This window comes from Oratosquilla oratoria, chromosome 12 (assembly GCF_046742065.1).
Source record: "Oratosquilla oratoria isolate Oo_2021 chromosome 12, ASM4674206v1, whole genome shotgun sequence".
NCBI lineage: Eukaryota > Metazoa > Arthropoda > Malacostraca > Stomatopoda > Squillidae > Oratosquilla > Oratosquilla oratoria.
The window spans coordinates 44,733,256-44,757,897 of record NC_134788.1 but is presented as its reverse complement, the minus strand read 5'-3'; the positions used below and the strand labels follow the sequence as shown (position 1 = coordinate 44,757,897).

Here is a 24,642-nt window from a genome sequence, read left to right as displayed (position 1 = left end):
ATATATATATGTCTAAATAAAAATATTCTTCTAAAAAACGCTGTGAAAGTCGGGGACAGGTGATATTTCGGTGACACTTTGTCCTAAACATATTCTTGAAAAAGCGCCTGGGTTAGTCGGGTGTTAGCATCTAGACCTCCTAGAAGACGTGTCAGGTGGTATTCTTCTTCTTCTTCCTCTTCGCGTTCCTCTTCTTTTTCTTCTTCGCGTTCTTCTTCTTCGCGTTCTTCTTTTTCTTCTTTTTCTTCTTCGCGTTCTTCTTCTTCTTCTTCTTCCTCGCATTCTTCTTCGTATTCTTCCTCGCGTTCTTCCTCGCGTTCTTCTTCACATTCTACTTCGTGTTCTTCTCCCTCGCGTTCTTCGCGTTCTTCTTCGCATTCTACTTCGTGTTCTTCGCGTTCTTCTTTTCGTTCTTCTTCGTGTTCTTCGCATTCTTCTTCGTGCTGGGGATCCCGTGTTGGGGTTCCGCCTCGAGGCCGAGGGGGGAAAACGAGGGATTAGAGCGCTGAAAGCTGCGGCTGTAGGCCCCTGTTTGTGCAGCCAAGCCCCCGGCCAAGCCGGAGAAGGCGAAGCCCGCGGCTTGTATATATACAAATATATATATATATATATATATATATATAAATATATACTATATATATATAAATATATATATATATATATATATATATATATATATATATATATATATAAACTGAAAGTGAATTATATTTTTCACTTCTAATGGACCCGACAAAAAACAAATACCTGTATTTCTTACCAAGTTACAACACAAGCAAAACCTAATTGCATCCTCACATTGATTGCCTGGATGTTTATTTCTTTTTGTATTTCTGCCCTCTAATTTTTGTACTTCTGCCCTCTTTCTTTTTGTCATTTTCAAACTCCTTAACCTCATAAATTAATTGCCAAACCACACTGCACCGTGGCCACATCAGGACTGCAGCCCAAATGTATGAGATGTGAATCATGCAATCACACGTTCACAACATTGGTCCTGTGCAGTTCCTGTCTACTTCGGCTGCCAAGTTCCGACGTTGACCTTGGCCTGAGTACTCCCACATGATCTAATTGTACGGTATCACTGTATACCTAGGAATATTTATTTATTTATTTATCTATTTATCTATTTACTTGTTTATTTATTTCTTATTCTTTATTCATTTATTTGTTTTATTCATTTATTTGTTTATTCATTTATTTTGGTCACACCCCAAGGAGGACAAATGCACGTCCAGCGTGAGGTTGCACCGGATGGAGGACAAAGTGCTCAAAAGGAGGACTGTCCTCCCTAAAGGAGGATGTCTGGCCACCCTAGCAGCAGCAGCAGCAGCAATAAATCTGCTCTTATTCTCACAATTGCACCAAGAAGATCTAGCTGCATTCTCTTTTGAGCCTTTGTTTTAACAGATGCTACAAGTGAAAAAAAAAAAAATCTTTCAACTACAGCGTTACTGACTGGAATTGTTTGACAGCTAAGACTGATGTTCAAGAACACATACCCAGAATTATTCAGTGTCTGAAGGTACTCCATTTGTATTGAAAAGGGCTTCTTTCCAATTTACAAAAGGAAGTTTTCGATATTGTTCTTCAATGATTCAGACGCTCCTCAACTTACGCTTTAGTTACGTTCCGAACATAAGTTGAAAATGAACGTAAGTTGTTACTGTACTATACATCGGTAAATTCTATTACCATATCTTATAAAACACCCCTAAATCATTAATTGAAACCACAACATTGTAAAATAATAACATTAATTTCAAATACATTAAATTCAAGCAACATAAATTGAGATGGTGGAGGAGGAGGGGGAGGTGGAGGAGGAGGGGGAGGCGGAGGAGGCTAGGCATTTTCAGTTTGTCGTCTGCACAATGTAAACAATGGACGCAGCGTCGTGCGCAAGTATCGTTTGAACTACGGAGAGCGCGGTAAACTAAAAACTTCACTAAAAAAAAAAAAAAAAAATTACCATTTTATTTACCGTCAGTTCAAACGTAAAATCGAAAAAAACGTAAAACGAATGAACGTAAGTAGAGGAGTGTCTGTACTTGTGTTTTCTCCTGCTATATGAATGAAAGGCATTTTTGAAAAGGCTGGTCTTGAAAATTGGTTTAGAATGATGGCAGGGCTCAAGTCTGATCAACTTTTGAGGGTATTTTTCTCTGAAGGAAGTCTATGTGTAAACTGATTGAGAGCTTCTTCGGGCATTGCCATGCATCTTTTGTTAACAATGTTTACTTCTAAACAAGCTTCAGTGCTGTTGTTTTCTGCTTTAGATAGTTTTCACATTCCGTTAAAAATTTAATACCAAAATCAACATGTTCAAGTTTTTTATGTCCTTTTCCATCAAATAATCTGCTTTGAAGACTCTTTTCGTCTAAAAAGATTTGTTTGTAGAGGTCATGAGGGTCAGTTTTTGTTTTTTGAAAAACAGAATTCAGTCTCTCAAACTCCTGCACAATTGGTATAGCAAATTGAAAGTATAATTGGTTTTTGTGGTCGAAGAACATTTCTTGCCTTACCTTAAACTTTGCACTTTCTGTAGCATTGCCAGGATTTACACAAGAAAGATATGCCTTTTAAGTTCTTCCCAGTCCATCAATATGTTGAATAAAACCTTTTCACGAACAAGCCAATGAGTAGAAGGCTTTTCGAATGGGAGAGGAGCAGTCTGTGCTGGCTGTGAATCTGGAACCATATTCATTATCTGAAACAACTCTTTGTATGCTTCTCATCGTAACTCACTACTACGAAATCAGTTAGGTACTTCTGTCAACATGTAGCCAACATTTCCAGGTAGCTTGTCTCGTGCATACTGAATGCATAGTGCTAGAGAATGGCATGTGCATTTGAGCTGTATGCAGGAAGGAGATGCATTTCTAAGCCTAGACCATAAAGAGTTATTGCATCCAACCATGTTAGATGCACCATCAGATGCAAACCCGATGCAGTTTCCAAGATTCTGACCACAATTTTTAATTTCATCATCAATTGAATTGAATAGATTTTCACCTGTAGCATCAACTATTGGAAATAAACCCTAAATATCCAGTCACAATTTCCTTTGTCACATCACTGAAGAATCTAATCAAAATACACAGCTGTTTATGCGTGGAAACATCTGTAGACTCATCCACAATCAGGACATATTTCTTGTTTTGAAAATCACTAATTACTTCAGCTTTTAAAGCAGGAGAAATGTATTTTTTTTTTTTTATCAAACATGAACATTTTGTTCTATGCATTCTACCTTGTCCAAATTCAGCAATTATTTTACTGTTGTGGTCAACAGCACGTATTGCACTATGGCAAGTTGTACTTACAGCCAACTTCAGCTCTGCAGCTTTAATTTTGTCACCTATACCTTTTTTCTGATTTGGTACAGTTGTGATATTCAGTTGCATCTGTCCTTTCACTGGTACTTTTTTTTATGTTTCTCTGACTTTTCATGGTTTTGCAAATTACTCAATCTTGAAGAAATGTTACAGTGGTATAAGGTAATTTGTAATATGCTGATTCAGTACCATCACTAGCTTTTTTAAGCCACAGAAATGTTTTCTCCCAATTGCTGTTATATTTCCTATTACTATCACACATACACACACACATATATATATATATATATACACACTCATCGAAGCAACACCACCCGTCGTCGCTGTCGTCGCGCGACCAAGAAGAAGAGGATTTACGACGAAAAAGGAAAACCTGGTTTGTACTGTAGGGGTGGGGAGTGAACGTGAGTGCCCGAAATGGTATCTATGCAGTGCTAGTTAATTGTGTTAACTCGAAATTAGCAAAAATGAATGAAAACGACTCGAAAGCCAGTTGCGAATCAGAGCCATCTGGCGGCAATCCACTGAACCGCGATGTAAACAATCAACAAAGCACCACGTGTTATGACAATGATTTCTTAGGGTTTGGTAAGTACGAAAGAAAGAACTTAAGTAGATTATTAGAGATAGAGAGAGAGATGAGCAAAAATAGGACTCGGTGGGAAAATGAAATCATGGACTTAAGAAAAGAGGTCATTGGATTAATTGATTGTTTATCTAAGACTAACCATGAAATTTCTGACCTGAGAAAAGCTAACTTGGATCTTACAAACGAAATTAAAGAAATGAAAAGAGACATAAATGAACTGAAGAATGATAATGAAAAGAAGAAAACTAATGATAACAATAGCGAAAATCTAAAGCAGGAAGTGAACAACAAATTACAAGAATTGACACAAAAGATCGAAGAAAACTTAGGTGGGGACAGTATCCAGGAAATTAAGAAGTGGAAAGAAAATATTGAAAATAAAGAAATTGCTTTCAAAGAAATAGTCAAGCAGCAAATGCAAGATAATGCAAAAGACACAATCATTCAAGTGATTAACGAAAAAGCAAATTGGGTCAGGGACACAGTAGATAGGAAGAAATGTATTGTGGTTTATGGGCTTAAAGAAAAACAAGGATTGGCGAGGTACATGAGAGAAAAAGAAGAAAAAGAGACAGCAGTAGAAATCCTTAATGAAATTCAGGGGGGAGACAGTGATTCAGGCACAGACTTAGAAGAGACTTACAGAATTGGTCGCTATACTAAGGATAGGAATCGACCTCTAAAGATAAAACTAAGGTCACAAGTGGTAGTAGAAGACATATTTGAAAAAGTAGGTAACTTGGCAAAGAGTGAAAAATACAATAAGATATGGATAAAAAGAGAAATGAGTACTGAGGAATTAGAAAAAGAAAGGGCACTAAGAGAAGAAGCAAAGGAAAAAAACTTGAAAAGATCGGAGACAGAATGCAAAGAATTCCAGTGGAGAGTAATAGACTTGAGATTAAGACAATGGCACTTCAAAACGAACAAAACAAGGGAAGAAGAAACCAGGGAGAAGGAAGAAAATTAAAAGTGGCCTATACCAACATTGACGGACTAATTTCGGGACTGAACGAACTCAATGATTATCTGTTAGAAGCAAAACCAGACATAATGGGAATTGTAGAGACTAAACTAAGAGGTGAAATACCATCCACTGTTATCGGACAAGGTTTATACAACTACTGGATAAAAAACAGGGACAAGAAACAGGGAGGGGGAATCATGTTCTTGGCCAAGAAAGACCTAAAGGTGACAAAAATTGCAGGGGGCAAAGGTAATGCTGAATTGATCATGATAAAAGTCGAAGGCAAGAACATGAAAAGTAGAAAGTTTGTGGTGACTTATGTGCCTCCAAAAACAAGCGCTTGGAAAGAAATCGAACATACAAAAATGCTAGATGACACAAGAAAATCACTCAATGAGATACTAATGGGTAAGGGTAATCTGGTAGTTATGGGGGACTTCAATTGCAAAGAAATTTGTTGGGACAGCATGACAGTGCAAGGAGGAGATGACTCGTGGGGCAATGTACTGCTAGATATGACCATGGAGTACACAATGACCCAATGGGTCCGTGAAAACACAAGGTACAGAAATAATGAAGAGCCATCGAAACTAGATCTAATATTTACAACAGAGCCTGAAATAGTGCATAAAGTCCAGTATGAGACACCAATTGGAAAGAGTGACCATGTACTCATCGAAACTATACTAAAGGAAGAAATAGACATAGAGAGGAACGAAAAGCATAGGAAAGGAAGACTGAGGTACAACAAAACAGACTTTACAAAACTAAAGACATTCTTCCGGAATGCAAACTGGGAAATATTTTACAGGGAAGAAACAGCAGTGGAAGAGAAATGGAATATATTGATGGAAAACTACAATGAAGGGGTAAACAGGCATGTACCAAGACAAAAGCGAGAGAGAGAGTACATTAAATGTTGGTTCAACAAAAGATGCAGTGAGGCAAAAGACAGAAGGGACAAAGCTTGGAAAAAGTGGAGAAAAGACAAAAAACAAAGCAAATGGCAAATTTATGTTAACTATAGAAATGAGTATGTTAATGTGAGAAGAGAGGAGAAAAGGAACCATGAGAAGGATATTATAGACAAATGCAAAGAGCAACCCAAACTATTCTATCGGTATGTGAATGGTAAACTTAAAAACAAACAGGAATTGGTGAAACTATGCCAAGGAAACATAGAATATACAGAAGATTTAGAGATGGCCGAAGTCATGAACAATCACTTTAAATCTGTTTTCACCAGAGAGAAAATACCGAATTGTGACATAGACAAAAACAAGAAATCTCCCCTCATGAATGAGTTTACAGCATCACTAAAGGAAATATCAGAACATTTATCAAGGCTGGATGTCAGAAAATCACATGGCCCGGACGGTATTGCAAATTGGATTCTAAAGGAGTGCAAAGAAGAACTAACAGACAAAATACACATCTTAATAAACAGCTCACTCAAAGAAGGAAAGATACCCGAGGACTGGAAAAACGCTAACATTGTACCAATACACAAAGGAGGAAACAAAGAAGAACCCACCAACTATAGGCCAGTATCACTAACAAGCACCATAGCCAAAATTTGTGAGAAAATAATCAAGAATAGATGGGTAAAACATCTGGAAGACAATGACATATTAAACCCAAGACAATTCGGATTCAGACAAGGAAGATCATGCTCCACAAACTTAATATGCTTTTACTCAAGACTAATAGACATAGTGCAAGAAAGAAATGGATGGGCTGATTGTGCATTCCTAGACTTGCAAAAAGCCTTTGACAAAGTACCACACAGAAAACTACTAAAAAAACTGGAACACATAGGAGGAATACAGGGAAACCTACTAAAATGGATAGAGGACTTTCTGACTGGTAGAAAGATGAGAGTAGTGCTCAGAGAAAAATATTCAGACTGGAAAGAGGTGATCAGTGGAGTACCGCAAGGATCTGTGCTGGCACCAATAATGTTTGCTATCTATATGAATGACATGGATGAGGACGTGAACTGCTACATGAGCTTCTTTGCCGATGACGCCAAACTGCTAAGGAAAATAGAAACTGATGAGGACTGTGAAGCACTGCAAGAAGACCTAAATAGGGTATGGAACTGGAGTCAGAAATGGGAAGTGGACTTTAATACTAAGAAGTGTAGCATAATGGAGTTTGGAAAAAGCAAAAACAGAATATCAGGAAAATATACAATTGGAACCAAAGAAGTAAAGAAAGTAGGATCCGAAAAAGATTTGGGAGTAATTATCACGAACGACTTGTCCTATGATATACAGATTAACAAAATTGTCGGGGAGACTTACAACTTGCTAAGATCAATAAAAGTGGCGTTTACATACTTGGACGAAGACATGATGAAAAAAATATTGGTTACATTGATAAGGCCTAGATTAGAGTATGCAGCGACATTGTGGTCCCCCAGTACCAAAAAGAATATAAAGAAAATAGAGAGAATCCAAAGAGCAGCTACAAAAATGGCACCTGCACTTGCAAACCTATCATACGAAGAGAGATTGGCTAAACTGGAGTTACCGACACTGGAGCAAAGAAGAGAGAGAGGTGACCTATTGACCATCTACAGAATCATGAAAGGCACAGAGGTACTCGATAGTGAGAGCTTACTTAACTGGGACAAAAGAAACACAAGAGGACATGGAAAGAAAATAAAAAAAACATAGCTATAGAAGAGAACTGAAGAAAAACAGTTTTCCTCATAGAGTTTTGGACACTTGGAACAAACTGGACAATGGAATAGTATGCGCAAAAACCATTCATGAGTTTAAAAACAAACTAGACACTGCAAGATACAAAGGCGGGACATCACGAGCATAGCTCCCCTTCCCGCAAAATACAACTAGGTAAATACAACTAGGTAAATACTAGGTAAATACATTACATATACCAAGGCTTTTTCCCCCTTACAAGGGAGGTAGCCAAAAAGAAAAAGGCATAAAATCATTCCCACCCATTCCATCCCTGAATACACTCCACACCCCTCCCACCCTCCCTCTTATCTTAGCACCTCCCGGATGACGAGACATCCCTGCACCTTGTCCACTGCCCTGGGTCAGAAGCAGTGTCGCAAGACACAGCACATCCACAGCAAGGCAGCTTCGTTAAATCGGCGACCCCCCTCTCCGTCCCCCCATGCATAAAAAGAGATGGGGAGAAATCCCTTCGGGTTGCATCAAATTTTGCTCACACATACTACCTCACCCCCCATCCCCCCACCTATTCCACCTCATGCATCACGACATCATCCATATACAACCATTCTCCGTTCACCCCTGTCCTCTGTCCTTCCTCCACAGACATTCCCCTCTTCCCCAAAGCCCCCTTCACCCATCCATCCACCTCATCCTAGGACGTCCCCTCATGTTCACTCCCTCCACATCTGCCTTCCACACCTCTTTTACTAGTCTTTCTTCACTCATTCTTTCCATGTGTCCAAACCATCCTAATATTCTTTCATCAACCCTATCTCCCAGCTCCCTTTCCACCCCTGTTCTCCTCCTCACCTCCTCATTTCTCACTCTATCTAGCCTAGTAACCCCCATCATACTTCTCAGACACCTCATCTCAAACACATTCAAACTCCTTCTCTCTTATGTTCCATGTTTCTGCCCCATACAGTGCTGTTGGCACAATCACTCCTTCATACAGTCTCCTCTTAGCATCCATTCCCAAATGTCTATTCCTCATTACACTCTTTAATCCACCAAGGCATTTACTCGCTTCTCTCAATCTACATTCTACCTCCACCTTCACTCCACCTTTTCCTGCCACATTTGCACCCAAGTATCTAAAACTATCCACTTCCTCCAGTCGCTCTCCCTTAATGCTCACTTCCAGTCTACTGCCACTTTCACCCCTTGTACATCTCATCACCTTACTTTTACCCATATTTATCTTTAGCTTTCTTCTATCACATACTCTCCCAAACTCTGTCACCAACTTCCTCAATCCCTCCTCCGATCCTGCCACAAGTGCAGTGTCGTCCGCAAACAACAGCTGGCTCACCTCCCACTTTTCTCCATTTTCTTTAACCATCTCCAATCCCTGACCCACTACCCTTGCATTTACCTCTCGCACTACCCCATCCATGTATAAGTTGAAAAGCCAGGGCGACATAACGCATCCTTGACGAAGTCCCACCTTTACCTCAAACCACTCACTCTCTCCATTTCTAATCCTGACACAAGCTCTACTACCCTTATAAAAACTCTTGACAGCTTCTAGAAGCTCTCCTATCCCATATATCTGCATAACCTCCCACAGTGCCTTTCTGTTACCCTATCATAAGCCTTTTCCAGATCCATAAAAGCCCTAAAAACATCCTTCCCCTTTCCTATAGCTTTCTCACATATTTGTCTTACCACAAAGACCTGATCTACACAACCTCTACCTGTCCTAAATCCACACTGTTCCTCACCAATTATTCCCTCTGTTCCTCTCCTAATCCTCTCGATCAAGATCCTCCCATAAACCTTCCCAACTACATTTAACAAGCTACTCCCTCTGAAACTACTACATTCACACTTGTCCCCTTTTCCCTTGTAAAGTGGAACTATACAGTAATGGGTATAAACTGGACAAATTTAGATTTAAGAAGGAAATAGGCAAGAATTGGTTTACTAATAGGGTGGTCAATGAATGGAATAAACTAAGTAACCATGTAGTAAATGCTGAAACTATCAGTTGTTTTAAGGAACGATTAGACAACTTTATGGATGGGGATGACAGGTGGTGATGGATACAGAGCTGCCTAGTGTAGGCCTTATGGTCTCTTGCAGTCTCCTTTATTCTTATGTTCTTATATATTTAAGAACCTCCCCTAAGGACATGATCTTTTAATCGTGAATCAATTGAATTTTCTCCTCCTTCACCCTTTCTCCAATTAGAATCGTTGTTAGATCTATATGGACTATTGTTTACTAAGTAATCTTGAATCACTGCATACTCACTTAGGTTACATCAGCAAAAGCACAACATAGATATCATCCTGGCTTCCAAAAAAAATTATTATTCAAGGCAGAGAGCAAGCTTGTGAACCCTTTACCTAAGAACTGTTGTTTACCAAACAGCCATTCCAATTAAAATTAAACCCTCACTACCTATCCCTCTTTCTATCTCACTCATCTACCTATATCTTTGAGCTTCTTACACAATTTTCTTTAACCATCCCCAATCCCCAGCCCATTACCTATTATCCAACAACCCTTTTATCTCACACCACCCTATCCATGTATAAATTGAACAGCCAAGGCAACATAATACATCCCTGGTGAAGCACCACTTTTACTTCAAACCACTCTCTCCATTTCTAATTCTAATACAGGCTCTACTACTCTCATAAAAACTCTTAACTACTCTTAACAGCTTTCTTCCTATAAGTAAAAGCAGCAATGACTGCAACAGCACTATAGGAGAGAGGCCAAATGCAGAGTATAGGATCCAATGTATTTAATGTTTTGCCCAGAAGAAGCCCTGCTGGGCAAAACGTTAACTACATTGGATCCCATACTCTGCATTTAGCCTCTCTCATACTTTCTTCCTATTTATATATATCTGCAATACCTACCTTGTCATAAGCTTTTTCCAAATCCATAAAGGCCCAAAACACCCTTACCTTTTCCTAAGGCTTTCTCACATACCTGCCTTACCACAAAAATCTGATCCATGCAACCCCTACCTGTCTTAAACCCACACTGTTCCTCACCAATTAATCCCTCTCTTCCTCTCCTTATCCTCTCAATTAAAATACTCCCATAAGCCTTCTCAATTACACTCAACAAATCCCTCTGAGACTATTACACTAACACTTGTCCCCTTTTCCCTTGTAAAATGGAACTATACAGTAATTCCAGTCCTACAGCACTCTACCCTCTTTTAGACAAATATTAACCTCACTCTGCCCTCTTTTAGACAAATATTACTCAACCTCATGGTACCTCCCTTTTTTAGACACTACATGACACCCCTCCAACCCAGGTGCCTTACCTGCTCTCATCATTCTAATAACTGCTTCCACCTTACCTTCCCTTATTTCTCTTTCATTTTCCTTATTTATCATTGTCATTTCCTTAGTGCTTCCCACTGTAACTACCTTTCCCTCCCTATTCTCCTTCACATTAAGCAACTCACCAAAATACTCTAACCATCTTCCTCTTATTGCCATCTCTTCCATTATCATCTCTCCCTCTGCACCTTTTACCTTTTCTTCTCTACTTGACTCACTTCCTCTTCCTTTCTTAATTTCCTTCCAAAACATATTTTATTATTTAAAAGAATTCTGCCATACCCCGTTTCACATCTGTTCTCCTCTTTCTTTAATTTATCTTATGCTTTACTTCTCTTCTCTTTTCTTTGTACCTCTCATGTGATTCCCTCAACCCATTTTGTAACCAATCTGTGAGTGTCTGCTTCTTCTCTTCTGCAATCTTCTTTGCTTAATCATCCCACCACTTGCTACCCTTCCTTCTATTTCCTCCCGTCCTCCTTGTTCCACACACCATCTTTGCACACCCTGTGACTATCTCTTTGAACCATCCCTATTCCTTCTCCACTCCTAGTTCTACTCTATCCTTCACTCCCTCCCATTACTCTCTCAGCTTCTTCCTACTCTTCTCTTGGTTACCACTATATAGTCCATTAAAGCCCTATCTACCACACTTCCATCCACCACCCTCTCCCATATGTTCTTATGCTTGACTTTCTTAATATTGTATTTGCTATCATCAACTCTCTAGACATATCTCCACCATCATCTACTATGATTTCTTCCTGGAACTCCACACTTCCCAACCACTGTCTCTTGGTTCATTTCCTACCTTAGCGTTAAGATCTCCCAATGGCACTACACTGACATTTCTCCCTAAACTTTCTATGCACTCATTTCAATCTATCTAAAAATAACAATCATATAGATGATAATAATAATAATGATGATGATGATGATGATGATGATGATGATGATGATGATAGTACAGGTAACTGGAAATAAGAAATCTTGGTAAAATTTTTGCAGAGGTCTACAGCCATCCAATTATCATGGATGTCAGAAATATGTTTGTGCGATTCTTACAAACCCTTTACTGGTTTCTATTCATTAGGAAACACCTTTGCCCCCCCCTCCCCAACATACACAGGATTGGGAAGTAAATGAGTGAATTTTGGCAGAAATAGTACCAGAAGATCACATGTAAATCTAAAATACTTATGTTTATCATCATAAAATAAAAGAAAATAAAAAAATCTTATCACTCGAACCTTACCCATCCATACCTATACCTATATTAGGTTAGACTCACCCCACCTTCTCCAGTTCTATCAACTACTAAAACAAGGATTATGGTGGGAGTAGTTTGTTAAGTTATGGTTATTCAGTAAAATCAGTCACTTAAAATGAAGTACAATCATTTCTTCCTGAAAACTTATTTGCGTCCGTGACAATCTTACTTTTGAATCACAAAGACAACATAAGAATACATTTTGGTTAGGTTATGAGGGACAATACTATTTTTGCAACATTCTAATTGACCATGCCAGGCATCCTCAAACCCAAAACACTATCATAAATATAGGTTAACGACAATAGTTTGAGGGAGAAGTAATAGGGTGTGGCAACGATAGGGATTTGAATTCAGAAACATAGTTATTGCCAATTTGCATGTTGCAATGAAACTGAGGTCTTGCATTATGGCTGGTGGATCACACTATATCATCACAACTCCCGTATGTACCAACATTCTTCTACAAGCAGGTTTAATTAAAATGGGCTTTGTTCAAAGTTCCTGTGGTCAGTTATAATTATACTTCCTTGGTTTATTCATTAACAATAATAAGGTATAAATAATAAGAATCTGAAAGAAAATTACCTCTCATTTCATTCAAATAAAGACACCAGCATTACACTGGTCCAAATTCTCGTGGTTGATCACAGAAAATTCTCCTTATATTAAGATAATGTATAATACTTTTGTAATCCACAAAGTTCACATTAAAAAGAACTTGCCAAGAGTATGGTAACTTCATAGTTTTTTTTACCTAATTTGCAGGTTTGTATCTGTTGCATACCTAACATGTAGAAATGTAAACAATCAATAGGCCTATTGACAATATTGCATTCTGCCAACCATATTGGCAGTACCCATATGTGATCGGAACTAGCATCAAACCAGGCAATACCACCAAGGAAAAATAAAGAAATAACCTCTGTTGCAGAATAAATACAAGTGCACAATTGACAAGTGTCCATGTTAATACTTGCTTATTACCTGCATGACTGTTGTCCTACCAATTTCTTTGCCACATCTGGATCTCATAGATGTCCTAGGAATGTCAAAGATTCTTTCAAGTCCTATGTAACTGATCATACTATGAAGCACTTGTTTGTATTCAATTAATACTAAGTGCACTTGTGGAGTGAATATAAAGAACTAATAACTATCATAATTAGTGTACAGTGAATTGCAAGATTAGGCAGTAAAGTTCTTAAATTGGTTTTTCATAGTGAGAAAGATGAAGCATCAGCTTACCAAGAAGAATATCAACAAACAGATAACACACACCCATGTGCACAAGTGGCCATTTGCAATTCTCAAAAAAATAAATATTGCCAACACTTTTGACCTAAATCAAACATATTCAACAAGGAGTGGGAATATCAAGTTTTACCAAATATACTTTGAAGTGTTGATTTGTGATTAAGACTATTTTTCAAACGCATTGTATATTAATGCTTCTTCTTCATAGTATAGCATTTTCTGCTAGCTATGCATCTTTTGCACATGGCTGGGCACTCTTCTGAGAAGTTGTTACAGATTTGTTCGAGTTCACTCGCATAGGGTTTTTCTCCTTTTTCCAAGCTGAGGTCATTATTGAAAAAAATCTGTGTGAGCATTACTGCATGGAATAGAGAAGATTTAGTGCTCACTTCTTCAGATTTGAGAAAGGGGCCTCAGATTAATTACAGAACAGCCTGAGTAATACTTCTTACTGTGGAGTATTGATAATGACCTACACAGTCCCATACTCTTCATATAATTAGTTCATGTGTATATATTAAATGTTATAAGCCTTGACTGTGCCACAGAATTCTCCAAAATGTATGTCACTTGTTACACTCAATTTTGACACATTGTTATGGAAACTCTTTTCAGATATCTCATGGCCATCTTTTAAGCACTTTATGGTTCTTTCATAGCAAACAATGAAGTCTGTTTTACTTTTCTTACATTCATCTGGTAGAAGCTGGCTGAGTTCGGTGTTTACTAAAAAAATCTGTTCAGACTTAAGCTTAAATACTGAACTTATGGTGAATGTATTGTTTTTTTCATCCTTAGTGTGAAATAACACTCTAAGATTGTGACTGAGGAGGAAGAAACAGATCTGATGATTCACATATATTTCTTTCATCTTCAAAACTGCTTCCATATTACCTTGGGACACTCTTCTATACATAAGGTCTGGAAATAGCTTTTTAGGACATCCTACTATTTAAGCATTCTGTAAATAGCTGGCAAAAGAGGAAGATATGTAGTTACAACATACCAGAACAGACTGCAGCTACATCCTCCACATGTTTACAGAATTTCTTTGACCGTGTCTTTTTGCTGAGGTGCTGATATGGCCATATACTTTGAGACCCATATTCTCAAGATCAATTTCCAGCTTAGTTATAGCAAATCTTGTTACATTGTCAAAAATATGAGCTAGACAATTTGCAGGAATGACATTCGAGTCATTTTTATTTTTTGATAAACACTTAAGTTTCCAATAGTACACTTGCATTGTCAGCAGTGTATGCAGACGTTTTATTTAGATCCAGACTTGATGCCTGTACTTTAGATATTAGCCGACTTGTTATGGCCTCTGATGATTCATTGTTATCGCTGTAAAAGTCAAGTAACCCATGGTGCACCACCTTCTCAAAAGTAAAGTATCTCAGGGGTATTGGGAATCACTTTCTTGCACATTTGAGCCATCAGTTCCTGCTGAAAAGGGAAGAACACGTTCAAAGGATTACAAAGGATTACAAAGGCGGAGCATGCCGACAGGAGACCTTTTGGTCCATATCTAGGTCGGATGCGAAAAAAAATCACAATAATAATATAGTAATAATAAAAAAACTATAATGATGTATGCAACAAACAAAATACATAAATAAATGCATAGGTATAGTTGAATAATAAACAAACAGGTAAACAGTAAATAATAATAAATTGACATATAACTAATAATAAATGAAAATCAAACAGACAAATGATAACAAAGCAAAAACAAATAATATAAAATAAACTATAATCATTACAGCATCTTGCTTAGGTGTTTATCTAAATGAGTCTTAAAGCTTCGAACTGAACTACATTGTACTACCTGTGCAGGAAGTTTATTCCATTCATTAACTACACGGTTGGCAAAGTTGTTTCTACCTACTTCCAAATTGAATCTATTTCCGGATAGTTTGAGACCATTGTTTCTTGTCCGATTCTCATTCAATGTGAAAATTTTGTCACTTTTGATGTTGTCAATTCCCTTTAGAATCTTAAAGACCTGTATCAAGTCACCTCTGAGTCTACGCTTTTTTAAGGAAAACAGATTCATATGTTTTAGTTGATTTTCGTATGATTTATTTTTGATATTTGGAATCAGTTTTGTGGCTCGCCGTTGTACTTTTTCCAATCTGTCAATGTCTTTAATGAGATTCGGTGACCATACAGAAACAGCATATTCCAAATGTGGACGAACTAACGATTTATATAGCTTGTTAATGAGTGATGGACTTTTGAAATCAAAAGATCGCGCAATCAGTCCTAGAATCTTATTTGCTTTCTCAGAGGCTGAAATACACTGCTTGGATGATTTGAGGTCGTTACTGATAATTACGCCGAGATCTTTTTCACTATCCACTTTTGTTAACGAATTTCCAAATAACTTGTAATCGTACTTATTCTTGTTTTCACCTATGTGCATTACCTTGCATTTACTCATGTTAAATTTCATTAGCCACTTTTCAGACCATTGTTGTAATTTATCTAAATCTTCTTGAATATCTAATTGGTTTAAGTGATCATTTGCCATTCTGCACAGTTTTGTATCATCAGCAAATTTGGAAACAGTAAATTTTAGTCCATGGTCTATATCATTTATATATACTATGAATAGAAGTGGCCCAAGAACGGAACCCTGAGGAACTCCACTTGTAACATTTTTCCATCTAGAAGTTTTTCCATTTAAAACAACTCTCTGTTTTCGACCATTCAACCAATTACTAGTCCAACTTAATAGGCTACCACTTATTCCGTGTAAAGCTAATTTAGTAAGTAGTCTTTCGTGTGGGACGGTATCAAAAGCTTTTGCAAAGTCTAGGTATATTAAATCTATATTGTTTCTTTTGTCATAATTCGATATAACTGTGTTGTAGAATTCGAGTAAGTCATGCAAGAACGTTTCCGTCTGAAACCATGCTGGCTATCATTTATTAAACGGTTACTTTCTAAATGATGTTCGATAGCATCTCTGATGATAGTTTCCATTATTTTTCCTACGATTGAAGTCAAACTTATAGGCCTATAGTTATTTGGTTTCTTTTTGTCACCTTTCTCTTGGGACATCTCCGGATATGATGGATTTCTTGAAAATAATTTCTAATGGAACAACAATCTCATTTTTAATTTCCTTTAAGATTCTTGGATGCCAACCATCAGGCCCTGATATTTTATTAACTTTGAGTTTATCTATACACCATTTAATTTTTTCTTTTGTTATACTTACCATTGTGAGTAAGTTTACCCTAGACTTTTCACATGTTTCAGTTTGGAGTTCACTTTGAGGTGTTTCGTCTACGAATACCGAGCTAAAATAATTGTTTAAGATATTACACATTCCTTCATTTGAATATTCAAATGTTCTTTGATGTACTCCATATGTTTGTATAGAATACAGTTCTAGAATATTCTCACACAGAGGTTTTGAGTTTTCCCACATGTAACACCCTTCACTCTCAATGAGTCATCTTATCTTTGCCAACTTTTACTACATAATCGAGAGTTCTGTATGACTGGTGAAATTTCACAGCATGATACACTTTATATAATTCTGGAACCATCATTTTTTCATTTTAAGATTTTCAAGCTGGGCATATTAATAAAAAAAAAATAACGGTCCAGCACTACTACAAGAGTTAACTATGTTTGAACTGTGGTAGCGTGTCATTCAGCTGCAATTTTTACAGTGCTGCTAATATGCACATCACATTGGCATATTGTGCAAAATGCATGGAAGTCCCATTTTCTGCTTTTAGCAGAAGTCCAAATTATCTTGCCATTTCATGGTTGAATGCAGTCTTTTGTTTCCATATTTCTCTAAGAAATAAAGTCAACCCCTCCCCTACTGAAGCCTTAAGCAGACTGACCATCTTAAGAGATTCAGACGTGTATTTCATTGATATATTGTCTTGAGCATGTACAATGAGGCTCCTTGTCACTGCTTTAGTATACGTAAGGTTAGTCATATAAATATTTTTAGACAGGCCCTAAAAAGAAGAATAAAGTGTTCCATTTGAGGTGGTGCAAAACAGAGGACAGGGTGCTCAAAAAAAGGTGTGGCCACTCTAAGTGACAAATACAAGATATAATCTCCAAAAAGACCAGCAAGAATGCGTCTCAGAGGAACAGGAAGCACAAAATAACACTATTGACAAAAGGAGGCATCTAAAGCTGATCCACATAAAATGGAGTGTAAATGTGCCAAATCACAAGAAATAGATCAACTTACACATGCTGACCAGGTTCAATCACTAGACACACAAGCAGAAGTCAATTAATAAAATTGAACCAGTTGAGGTACAAACCATCTAAACGAGCCATTGCATACATAGAGCACAACAGGGCAAAAAAAGTGGTCTTTAAGAGCTCCCATCACTAGGAGCAATCATATCAGGCAATATACAAGGCCTTAAATAAATACTGTATTACTAATAAAAATAAATAAAAATAATGAATAAAAAAGAAAATTTAAATAATGGTAATAACAGCATAAACAATTATAGCAGTAATAACAAAATAATAAAAAAAACTAACAACTAGTGTATATAGAGCAATAGCTCTAGAAGTCTTTAAGAGCTCCCATCACTAAGAGGCCTTGAATATATATCAATAATAATATCAATGAAAATATTAAAAAATAATCTTAAATGTTAATAATAGCATGAAATAGCATGAAATTCTCTCTCAGGATGTACTACAGCAGAAAAACTACAATCAAATACTACTTGACACCATAATTTTTTCTTTGTACAAATAACAAAACAAAACATCTTATATTACTCTTGAAAAGACTTCATTAAACTGTAGGGATTCAATAAATAATGCTGAATATATTATCGTAGTTATATTTACAATAAGACACATTACATGTAACAATGGCATATACTCCAGACAACTTTGCACAATACTAAGGTAAACAGAACTGCATCAATCATGATGTGTAGACATCTATATCCACCAGTCATGCCACTCTAATATTCTTGATGGCTTTCCATAACTACAAGAATATTCGTGCAATAAATGGAACACTCAATACTTTACGAACAAGCAAAAATACGAATACATAATAGGTCAATCAAAGGTCACTTAAATAACTATGCAACTGACAGTAAACCAACTAATATTTACAACTGATAGTATATGTGTGCAACTCATAAACCAAACAGGTCTATAACAGTGGATTACTTAAAAGCAGAATGTACCATCATACAGAGACATTAAATCACCCAGGAGGTCACTCTGAAAAGACTTCTCACAAGCGTGGATCATCACGCAATACAGGAGACATTTTGTGAGAAAATTAAGTAACTACGTAAATTTTTTAAGCTGTATCACGCAGGTCACACTTGAAGTTACTCTCCACTGTGGGTCACCATGTGTCGTTTGAGATAATTTTTTCGTGAGAAAGTTGCAACACACAGGTCACACTTGAAAGGCTTCTCGCCAGTGTGGGTCATCATGTGATATTTGAGAGCACTTCTTCCTGAGAAAGTTGTATCACACAGATCACATTGGAAAGGTTTCTCTCCAGAGTGGGTCAGCATATGTCGTTTCAGATTACTTTTATGTGAGAAAGCTGCATCACACAAGTCACACTGGAAAGGCTTCTCTCCAGTGTGGGTCATCACATGATATTTGAGAGCACTCTTCTCCGAGAAAGCTGCATCACACAGGTCACAATTGAAGGGCTTCTCCCCAGTGTGGGTAATCATGTGTCGTTTAAGATCATATTTTCGTGAGAAAGCTGCATCGCATAGGTCACACTTGAAAGGTTTCTCTCCTGTGTGGGTCATCATGTGATATTTGAGTCCACACTTCCCTGAGAAAGTTGTATTGCATATGTCACACTTGAAAGGTTTCTCTCCAGTGTGGGCCATCATGTGAAAATTGAGATGACCCTTTGTTGAGAAAGCTCCACCGCACAGGTTACACTTGAAAGGCTTCTCTCCGGTGTGGGTCCTCATGTGACATTTGAGAGCAGTCTTTCCTGAGACTGCTGCATCACAAAGGTCACATTTGAAAGGCTTCTCGCCAGTGTGGGTCATCACGTGACATTTGAGAGCACTTTTTGTTGAGAGAGCTGCATCGCACAGTTCACACTTGAAAGGTTTCTCTCCACTGTGGGTCATCACGTGATATTTGAGAGCACTCTTGCTTGTAAATGCTGCATCGCACAGGTCACACTTGAAAGGCTTCTCTTCAGTGTGGGTCAATACGTGTCTTTTGAGAGCAGCCTTTCTTGAGTAAGCTGAATCGCACTGGTCACACTTAAAAGGCTTCTCTTCAGTGTGGGTCACTACGTGTCTTTTGAGAGCAGCCTTTCTTGAGAAAGCTGCATTGCACAGGTCACACTTGAAAGGCTTCTCTCCAGTGTGGATCATCACGTGATATTTGAGAGCACTCTTTACTGAGAAAGCTGCATCGCACAGGTCACACTTGAAAGGCTTCTCTCCAGTGTGGGTCATTATGTGTTGTTTGAGAGAGCCCTTTTCTGATAAAGTTGTATCACACAGGTTACATTGGAAACGTTTCTCTCCAGTGTGGATCAGCATATGTCGTTTCAGATTACTCTTATGTGAGAAAGCTTTATCACAACGGTCACACATGAAATGTTTCTCCTCCCCATTATGAGTCTTCACGTATCGTTCGAGAGCACTCTTTCCTAAGAAAGCTGTACCACACTGGTCAGTTTTGAAAGGTTTCTCTCCAGTGTGGGTCATTGTGTGATATCTAAAATGACCTGTAAGATTTGAGTGCCGCAAACGCCACACACGATTCTCTTTGTTAAATTAGGAGCATACGAAATCTTTTAATATCCTTTTCTAAGGAAATATTGATATTTACTCATCAACCTGAAAGAAATATATAATCAATTCAACGTCCAACTTTGTGAGAGCATGTAATAGTAGCAACGTGAGCATATACAAATACAGTGGGGCATTAACCAAAATGCAGTAGTTGGACGGAAGAAACAACTACTTGTTAATGGAAGAAGAAAGAAATGGAAGGTTGAGCAAATACTAAAAACTATGAAGTTGTGCAGAGAAAAAACAATACCAGAGACTGCGGCACTAAAAATTAATCAGGAAATAATAGGAAAAATGAGTCACTGAATAGATACTGGAAGGAGAAATAGGATACAATAAAAAGACATACAATAGCACAGGTGTAGATAAAAAATGGCAGAGGACCCCTACACACACCAATCAATGATGTCATAAATCTCCGTCGGAGGGATTCATGGGAATCCGATACATATTTCTACAGCAAATTACTTGTTTTCCATTATACATTTAGCCCCCTTCCTCCCCTAACCTCAGGATTGGTGGGAATACAAGTAACATTCCACAGAAATACCACCAGAATTCTATAAATATATAAAATGTTGATTTTTTACATCCTTATATGAGAAGTAAATTACTTCTAGGTAATCTATCCTAACCTGTCCCTCACTACACCTAGGATAGGTTAAATTCACCCCTCCCTTCCATCAAATAGTAAACAAAGCGCTCGACTGCAATAGCTTAATGAGATATAGTAATTCAGTGAAAACAGCCTCCCAATTTTAGAAGCATTATACATTAAAGAGTTGAACCCAAATTTAAATATATGAGCAGAGACTTAAGAGCCCTTCCAAGCATGAGACAAATTGCCACAAATCCAAGCATGAGACAATCTCACAAATCAAAGACAAGACAAAACGCCATAACCCCAAGCACAGGACGTTACTTCATAACATAAAGCCGGAGGCTTCCCTTGGTACATGACATTGCTCTACTGCTTGAGTTACCAGGTAACCTCTTCCAAATGACCAGTGACCTCCTCCATTGAAGAATAAGTACAGAAATTTAAGTATATATAGTAAAGTAATTAAACATAACACTGGAATAATTCTTATCCTAACCAGATAGAATATTCAGTGTCACTTTAGGATGTGGCCTACCTTTTTGAAACTGGTTTAGTATGTGGCCTACCCTATTTGGATGTGTCCTACCCCAGAAAATTTTGAAACAAACAATACTTAAAAAAAAAAAAAAAAAAAAAAATCATAACCTAACCTTACCATCACACTTCTCACATAAATGTTGTTCCTGTAGGACACCCTTTTCTCGTAAAAATGTAATTTTCACAGGAAAATTAATTTTTCCCTGATACAAACTCTTCGGTACTCCTTACCATAGGATATTCGCGTAGCGTAAGTTTCCTACCGCTAAACACTGTGTTGTTTTTAAAAACACATCACTCTGTGGGTCTGGGCAACAGTTATCCTCGGTAAGGGGCCCCCACTGGGGCATGCCACCCCCCCACCCCCACAAGTCTAGCACAACATCCCATTCTCTGAGCCAGGTATGAAATTAATCACAAAGTTTGACAGGCCAGGGAGAAGGAACTATTAGAGGGGTGGCTGAGGAGGGGCATTAGAGGTAAAGAGTACCTCAGGTTTGTATCAGGGAAAAATTTATTTTCCTGCGAAAATTACATTTGTTCCAAAGAATACAAACTCTTCGGTACTCCTTATCATAGGAGAATCGGACTTAGGAGGGAAGGAAGTAGTTATCTAGCCTGGGAAACCTCCGCAAGGAAAAATTTTGTGTGCTAAGACCTACATTGACCAGACCCCTATACATTCCCCTAAAGTTTGAAAGGCACCTAGTTCTGTTCCAAGGAGTGGAGACAGCCAGGATATACTCACTTTGTACCACCTGAAGGGCTTGAATTGATTCTGGCAATTGTCAAATGAAATTCTCTGAGCAACATCTTTGAATTGGGAAGGTTAACTGAAAAGAAATATGAAAAAATATAAGAAATATAACAAATGATTAGAATATAGCAACAAGTTTAAACTAGTAAGTTGCACTTTAAAAAACATTAAAATGTAATGGTAAAATTTGAAAAACATACCTCTGCTAAACAGTGATGACAAAGGAAACACAGAGAACTATTATTACTTCAAAATTACAAACTATATATACAGCAGAGCTGGGTGCGTTCAATAGGTAGGCCACATATTATACAAGACAAAAGATTTCGTAGGCCACATCCAAAAGGTAGGCCACATACTAAAGCGGCACCGAATAAACCTAAAAGCTACTGAAGAAGGGTCTTCAGCTCGAAATTGTGATATAGCAAACATGACCACCCACAGTGGTGTCATAAACCCCCTTTCAAAAGAACATATATCCATAGTAAGACATATGGAAATTACATAAAAAGATAAGAAATGCACAATTGGCCAACACTTTCGCTGAAGTGTATATATATATATATATATATAATATATATATGCATATATATATGTATATATACGTATATTCAAATTCTATAGGGTAAAATAGCACAGATAACTACATACATAATATACCAAAGGCTTTTTCCCCCTACATGGGGGGTAGCCACAAAGAAAAAGGCATAGAAACCACTCACACCCATTCCATTTCCTATATATTCCACTCCCCTCCACCCTCCTCCCTCCCTCTTATCTTGGCACCTTCTGCTGAACAGACAACTGGAAATAAGAAATATTAGTGAGTGAACAAGTTAATTTTGGGTAGAAATAGAACAACTGAAACAAAAATATTAAATGATCCATCATATTAGACTGAGAAAAAATAATCTGGTCAGCCAAATCTTCCCCATCCCTACCTGTAGCTAGGTTAGGTTACATTTTGCTCCCCCCCCCCTCTCCTTGGTTCCATCAACTACTAAAACAAGGAATATGGTGGGAGTAGATTGTTATGGTTATTTAGTGAAAATAATTACTTAAAATGAATTACAATTATTTCATCTTGAAAACTTATTTGTGTCCATGGCAATCTTACTCTTAAATCACGAAAAAAAAACATAAGACTAATTTTTGGTTAGGATATACAGAACTACGCTATTTTTGGAACATTCCAATATAAAGTAGATTACTAATATTTTTATAGCTAATGGATCCTCTTGTAAGACATTTCGTTGTATGTATTAGATGTATTCCAGTTCCATATAAAATATCATACTTCTGTAACCCGCAAACTTCGCATAAAAAAGAATTCACCATGAATATAGTATCATAAGATACGTATTACCTAATTTGTATTTACCTATCTTGCGAGAATGTAAACAATTAATAAGCAATTTGACAAGACTCCATTCTGCCTACCAAATTTACAGTTCCCGTATGCGATCGAAACTAACATCAAACCAGGCAACGTCGAGTAATGAACATATAACAAAAATAACTTCTACTGCAGAATAAATACATGTACACGATTGACGAGTGTTCATATTAACATTTGCTTATTACCTGCATGATTATTGTATATCCAAATTCTATGACCTGGATCTCACAAATGTCCCGGGAATCTCACAAAGCTTTCATACCGTATGTAACTGTGTGAAGCACTTGTTTGAATTCATTTAATGCAAAGTGGAGTAAATATAAAGACCTAGTAACAATATATCAGTGCACAGTGAATTGAGAGATTTGGCAAAGAATTTCTTAAATTTAGATTTTCGTACTGATGAAGACTACTTGTTGGTCCGCCAAGAAACATGTATACAAACAAAATATGCCATCCATCTGCACAACTGGACATTTGTGATACTCCATTTTTTTTTTCTTTTAACACTGCCGACAATTCGTAGAGAGCAATCGCTGGACTTGTCGACATATATGATATTCGCAGGAAAATTTATTTTTCCCTGATACAAACCTGAGGTACTCCTTACCCAAGGATACTTTCGCGTAGCATAAAGTTTCTACCGCTAACACTGTGTGTTGTTTGAAAAATGTAATTTTCGCAGGAAAATTAATTTTTCCCTGATACAAACCTGAGGTACTCCTTACCCAAGGATACTTTCGCGTAGCATAAAAGTTTGTACCGCTAACACTGTGTGTTGTTTGAAAACCACCTCACTCCGTGGGTCTGGGCAACCATTATCCTCAGCAAGGGGCCCCCCCTTCCCCCACAAGTGTAGCCCGCTACCACCATTCTCTGAGCCAGGTATGAAATTAATCACGAGGTTTGACAGGCCAGGGAGAAGGAACTATTGGAGGGGTGGCTGAGGAGGGCCATTAGAGGTAAGGAGTACCTCAGGTTTGCATCAGGGAAAAAATAAATTTCCTGCGAAAATTATATTTGTTTCGAAGAATACAAACTCTTCGGTACTCCTTACCCAAGGAGACTCGGACTTAGGAGGGAAGGAAGTAGTTAT

The 24,642-nt window shown here is 37.6% G+C and overlaps 1 protein-coding gene across 4 annotated transcripts; it reads right to left on the bottom strand.

The window, feature by feature from the left end:
• Positions 1–12,135: 12,135 nt before the first annotated feature.
• LOC143031595 (uncharacterized) lies at positions 12,136–24,020 on the bottom strand. Of its 4 annotated transcripts, none has more exons than XR_012967016.1 (3): positions 23,732–24,020; positions 22,139–22,223; positions 12,136–14,892 (listed from the first exon to the last, which is right to left on the bottom strand). XR_012967016.1 is itself a non-coding variant. In XM_076195663.1 (3 exons), exon 3 carries the CDS (start codon positions 20,163–20,165, stop codon positions 18,798–18,800), a length of 1,368 nt encoding a protein of 455 aa, XP_076051778.1. In that variant the 5' UTR covers positions 20,166–20,297; positions 22,139–22,223; positions 23,732–24,008; the 3' UTR covers positions 18,290–18,797. The 4 variants fall into 4 exon arrangements, 2 of the variants coding, with proteins under 2 accessions (XP_076051778.1, XP_076051779.1); XR_012967017.1 differs by having other exon boundaries at positions 12,136–14,889; XM_076195663.1 differs by lacking the exon at positions 12,136–14,892 and adding an exon at positions 18,290–20,297 and having other exon boundaries at positions 23,732–24,008.
• Between the last annotated feature and the right edge of the window lie 622 nt (positions 24,021–24,642).